The 5,581-nt window shown below is 40.5% G+C and overlaps 2 protein-coding genes and 1 non-coding gene across 3 annotated transcripts, besides 5 other annotated features; 2 read left to right on the forward strand and 1 right to left on the reverse strand.

The window, feature by feature from the left end:
- On the forward strand, positions 1–316 carry TraAM80_09725 (uncharacterized protein; the record flags this gene model as incomplete). Its single annotated transcript, XM_029386393.1, has 1 exon — positions 1–316. A coding segment is annotated over one exon (316 nt), but the record flags the coding sequence as incomplete, so codon positions are not given.
- A 1,177-nt stretch (positions 317–1,493) lies between these two features.
- Positions 1,494–1,512: a microsatellite.
- Positions 1,513–2,757: 1,245 nt separating this feature from the next.
- Positions 2,758–2,791: a microsatellite.
- Positions 2,792–2,827: a microsatellite.
- Positions 2,828–2,850: a microsatellite.
- Positions 2,851–3,712: 862 nt separating this feature from the next.
- Positions 3,713–3,755: a sequence feature (GA-rich).
- Positions 3,756–4,038: 283 nt separating this feature from the next.
- Positions 4,039–4,110, forward strand: TraAM80_09726. The gene has a single exon. It is a non-coding gene; the product is annotated as a tRNA-Glu (tRNA).
- A 1,065-nt stretch (positions 4,111–5,175) lies between these two features.
- Positions 5,176–5,541, reverse strand: TraAM80_09727 (uncharacterized protein; the record flags this gene model as incomplete). Its single annotated transcript, XM_029386394.1, has 1 exon — positions 5,176–5,541. The coding sequence occupies one exon, from the start codon at positions 5,539–5,541 to the stop codon at positions 5,176–5,178; it is 366 nt and encodes a 121-aa protein (XP_029233733.1).
- Positions 5,542–5,581: the final 40 nt, after the last annotated feature.

The raw sequence follows: 5,581 nt of genomic DNA on the forward strand, positions 1-5,581 counted from the left end.
CATCAAGTTCATAGTGTTCTTCATTATGCTCGTCATGGTCATGTTCACGATGCTCATCAAGTTCATAGTGTTCTTCATTATGCTCGTCATGTTCATGATCATGATGCTCGTCATGGTTCTGGTGCTCGCCATGCTGATTATCAGCAGGATGTGTCAAAGCCGCCTGATTATTGGCATTTACATCTCCAAGCTCACCCCACTGATCCCCAGCAGACATCCTTCCCAAAAACTATCAATAATAATAAACAATATTTATATTCATGTAAATAGAAAAGTACTAGAGAGGTGTTTATGCCTCCGTTTGTATTGTTATTAACAGAGACAAGAAGAGTGTACAACGCAAGAGTTTTATTATTCATAAAAACAGCAAATGTCCCACGCAAAAATGATCAGATAACAACAATACAGAAATAAAATTGTATGTCCCCATCGTTAAAGGGAAAAAAAACTTCTTTTTCTTGAATCCATCACTCCTCAAAACCCATTAGCAAAGGCATAAATAATAAACATCAAAGGGTGGGAGAAACAACTGATAGGTGAAAATATATCCAAATACACTACTGAAAAAACAGAAAAGAAAAGATTAAGGTTTTTTTCCCCGTTTACTAATAGAGACTCAAAGGGTACTGAGGAGTGGAATTGGCGTTTAAGCGTCTTAAAATGTATTTCAAAATGGCACCCAGTAGGTCAAAACAAGATGCAGTTGAAGCTTCAACGCCCCACTCCACCTCACCTTCATTTTCACAAAGATCATTAAATGTATATTATTTTCATGACTACCGTTATGAATATCTTTATTACCACTATTAAAAGTGAACTAACTAATTATCAATCAATTTAATTCATTTCGTTTTAATAATAACAGAAATAAGAGACATTTTTTTTCATTTAAAAAAGGTCTCTCATTAGATAGAAATACGTAACAAAAGAACCGCCGTTAAGCCCCCTAAACAAATAATAAGAATTCAATACAAGCTTCCCTTTCTTACCTCTACTCAGATACATGTCAAGAAAAAAAAGTAGCATCAAAAATAAGGAGGATTAAACAAAAAATTAATTGACCAATTTACCCATTGGTAGCCTCGCAGGATTTTTTTTTGTGCTCCTCGTTCCAATATTTAAACTTTAATACCAAACAAGAAAATAAAAAACATACACAGCTATTGTGAGCAACTCTGTTGTCAGCCAAAACTTCAAACAAGGCTTCTATATATGTATAAAGCCTTGTTTATAAAAGTAATTTAAATGTTTCAAGCACCTTAAATTGAGCGGCCACGCAAACAAAAAAAAACGCATCAATTTCATAAAGAAAAAAAAAGACAAATCCTTGTGTTAATAACAATTTTAAAACAATGGCTACCTCAACCGCAATATGTTCCAAACAACACATACCCGTAAAATAATTTACATACATATATAAATCCCAAAAAAAAAAAATTCCCAAGTTATCCTTCTCCCATGACCATGGCATGCTCTAGTTTAGAAGCCTCTGTTATATATATATATATATATCCTCACTGTCCCACTTATTCCAAAAGAAATGAACAAACAACTATCAATATTGCTTCAATATAATCCAGCATTCAAGCAACAATCATAAATTATATTTTACGGAAATATATAAAAGTAATCATCCCAGTAAACAGAAACCATAAAAGTTCGAAAACAAAGCAAAAAGCCATTGCTTTAAAAGAAAAAAACCTGTAAATAAAAAAAGACTTTCAACCCAAATAAAGTCAAACTGGGACAAAAAAAAATTATTCCCCCAAAAATTTTTTTGGGCTAGAGCACTACTTTAATGATAACAGGGGCCATATTACACCCGAAATAAAAGAATGTCCTCCTCGCCAATAAAAAAAAAAAAACATTTCCAACTAGACCAAATTTCGTACACACTTCGTTGTTTCGGAACATTGTTCTCCCAATCATAAATCAACCTAAACAAAATCCAAAATTTATTCTCATATCTCCTCTTGTTTGTTATGTGTACTTATATTATATATAATAAGTTAGTTTATAGTGCATTTTTAACATACCATAAAAGCCAAAATGCATTTAGTTAAAAGAGGAAAAAGGAACTCCTTTTTGGGGTTTGAGAAAATCAAAAGAGCTACAAACCTTATTGCATCCGTAGTGCAACCGCATTTTTAAAAAACAGTCTAAATTCAATAAAATATTTTATGTGTATCCCATACTTCTGCTCACTCCATACAAACAAGCCATGTCACAATGCAATTTATGATAATTGGATTTTTATTTTATTTCCATTTATTCCATTATAACTGTTCTTACTCTGTAACTCGAGCTTCATCGTCCTCCCGCGCGGATTACAGCAATGTCATTTTTGTCAAAGTTCAAAGATGTAAAAGTTAAATCTAGGCACACTTGCCAGATCCGTATCATCCTGCTAGATGCGATCCTGAAAAGAAATAGCAATCTGTTTTTTTTTAATTCCACTCCGCCCAAATAGAAATGCTATGCCAAAATAATAATAACAACAATTGAATTCCCAGCAAAGGATTTCATTGCCCACGCAAATGAAGCAGATGCCAAACCAGCACAAATGTATAATTCCCCAAAAAGTCGGTAAAGATCACCACAAAAACAAATGAGAAATAAATCCCAATATTAAAAAAAAAAATGTTTGAAGTTAAACTGCTTAAACACAGTAAGATACTCAATGCTTCGACTGCTTACGATTGTCAAATTACTTCCTTGCTTCATTGTTGTTGTTTTCGTTCTATACCAATATGTAATTTATTATTTTTATTATTATTACTATTTATTATTATTGTTGTTGTTGTTGTTGTTGTTGCTGTTGTTGTTGCTATTGTTATTTTTATTATTATTGAAAGTATTAACCACAACAATATATATATATATTGAGTGGTCCTTCTGCAAGACAAACGGAAGCATATATAACTTCTCAATATTCGTGTTAAAATTGGATAGAAGTTGCAAGCTTTTTTTTTCTCATTTCACCAGAATATAGCAAATTGTAATTTAAAAAGGATTTTGGGCAAATAGGAAATGAATAAATCAAGTTGATGATAATATCATCAAACTTACAAACAAAAAAGGAGAAAAAACATAGTAAGAACTCCCAATGACTGTGAATAAGAAGCAACAAAAACAAAAAGCAGATAAGTGCATTGACAACCCATCCGTTAGTAATCCGCTCACCAATTCAAGAAAGTGACACTATAGTATTGATGTTATTATTTGGAAGCGTATCAATTAATTGTTATTAATTGATCTTCTCAAATGATTTAGTTAAAGATATTTTTTAGTAATAAGCCAACATAGATACAGCAATAGCTATGTAATTGTGTCATAAACGCAAAAAAAAACAAGCAAAAAAACTGATAAAGTACTTCACTCTATGTAATACACAGAAAAAAGTTTGTACAGAACATTTGTAAGACAAACACAAAACATAAACAGAACTGATCTAACAGCCCCACCGATTTTTCGCGGCATCAATAAATAAATTAAAAAACGGACAAACCTCAAATTAATTACGAGGAACATCGCCAGACACACGGGACCAACCACGAAAAAAAAAGAGAAAACAACAGGTCAAGACACCTCCGCCGCCTGGGCCCCCGCGCCGCCCTGTGGGAAGCGCGCGCGCATCCCAGCAAACCTCTCCGAACGCGGAGCCCGAGCCCACCAAGAACATCTACCGGACATTTCCTTGCACACACGCACGAAAAAAAGAAAACAAAAAGAAAAGAATTGAAACCAAAAAAAAAACGAGCCCTCCGAAGCTGAGGGGTGCGCTTCGTAACCCAACTGAAAAACCTTCCGTTCCCCCCGAGCCCTCCCCCACCCGCTGTTTTGAATTACCTTTGGCCCGCAGAAGCCTGCAAAGAAATGTGGCAGCGAATGGATTTGTACGCCTTCCACCCGTTTGAGAGGCTCGCTGGTTTTGTCCCGCCCTCGGTTTCTCCACCCGGCCAGCGCGTACGAGAATCCGGCATTTAAAACAGCGAAGACTCCCTCGACTCAATGTATTAGACAAAATGTGATGACGTCTCCGGTGTGGTATAGTGGCTAGAACAAGCGGCTCTCACCCGCTAGACCCGGGTTCGATCCCCGGCATCGGAACGTTTTCCAAACATCAAAAAAAAACATTTTCTTTAAAACACCTTTCTTCGAACTATTTCCTTTTCCTTTCTACCATACCATGCGTCACTGTCGCCCCCGCTCCCAAACAACAGGTGATTGTTTTCGCCCTAATTGCAGATATAGAAGCACCCAGTCGCACACCAGCGTTCCCGCATACACGCCAACAGGTTCACCTAGAACGAAAAGAATTTTGTTGGCGAGACCGCCCCTTTGGCTCCTCTTATGCCCTCAAGGGCACCCAATGCCAGGCAAAGGCGGAACCACCGCCACGTCCACCCCCACAAACCACGCAACCCCAACACCAACGTAATTACACGCAGCAAGTCAAAAAAAAAAAGTTAGGCGCCCAAACGCTAAGCGAGCGCGATCCAAATGCCTAGGAAAGGCCGCGCCGCGGGTCGGACCGACCCCAAAATCCAAGAGCAGCAGCTCCGAATAGAAAAACAAAAAAGATGCTAGCTTTTTTCTGGCTTCAGCTCCAGACGTAACGCGCCACATCACGGAAGAATCCATTTCTTTTTTTTTTTAAGGCAGCCCTTCCGCTTCTGCGCGTGTCGTTCCCCGTCGCCTTTGGCAGCTGCCCGCTCCAACGCCGACCCCACATAGAGTTCGGTGCGCACTACACGTTAACACGCGCAGCTGTTGGGTTAGTGAGCAAATTCATTTTCTCTGTCATTCCTGGAACGGCGCCACCCAAAACCTGTCTTCCCGCACACTCGTCCGGAATAGATTGCATTTCAAACCTCGCTGGGGCGTCTGCCTTCCACTGCCCAGGGCTCTGGGCACCAACAACCCAAATATTTGTTGTTTCTGACGAAAAAGATTTTAAAAAGCTGCTGGAAAAGTGCGGGCGCGACAGCACACTAAGACGCGACGATGGGGCTGGCCGTGTCGCCAGGTTATCCCACGTGGTTTCCTACGGCGATCTGGTATCTGGCCCCAACTCCACCCAACAGCATACGGAGACCGTTGCTTTGGACGACGCCAAAGCCACTGCTGCAGTGCACCGCGACAAGATCCTCCTGCACATGCGGCGAATGTCGATTACTGACCACACTGTAAACTGGCCAGCGGCATTCTCCAAGTAACAGGCACGCCGGGGTTGGCATCGACCGAACCACCTCCACCCCCACAACGTTCACGCGAGGAGTTCCGCTGGTAGCAGTGTTGGGGCCTCTTCCTGTTCATCAACGCCGCGGGCTTACTCACAGCGCGCATCTTGCTGCAGCGCTTTCGTCCGCCATGGCTTCTTCGCCGGCGGCAGCGCCCACGCCGTTTGCCTGCAGCAGGCAGCGGGCCAATGCCCGCTCCGCTTGGTAGCGATTTTGTTACGTTTCTGAGGGCGGAAGAGGGAGACCCTGCGCAGGTGATGCCTTGCCCTGCCCCGGGCGAGGGCCGTGCACACGACATTGGGGTGCCTCTCCGGCGCCTCACCTGCACTCATCTAGGT

Source organism: Trypanosoma rangeli (genome assembly GCF_003719475.1).
Source record: "Trypanosoma rangeli strain AM80 chromosome Unknown Tra_15.4_contig_00663, whole genome shotgun sequence".
NCBI classification, from domain to species: Eukaryota; Euglenozoa; class Kinetoplastea; order Trypanosomatida; family Trypanosomatidae; genus Trypanosoma; species Trypanosoma rangeli.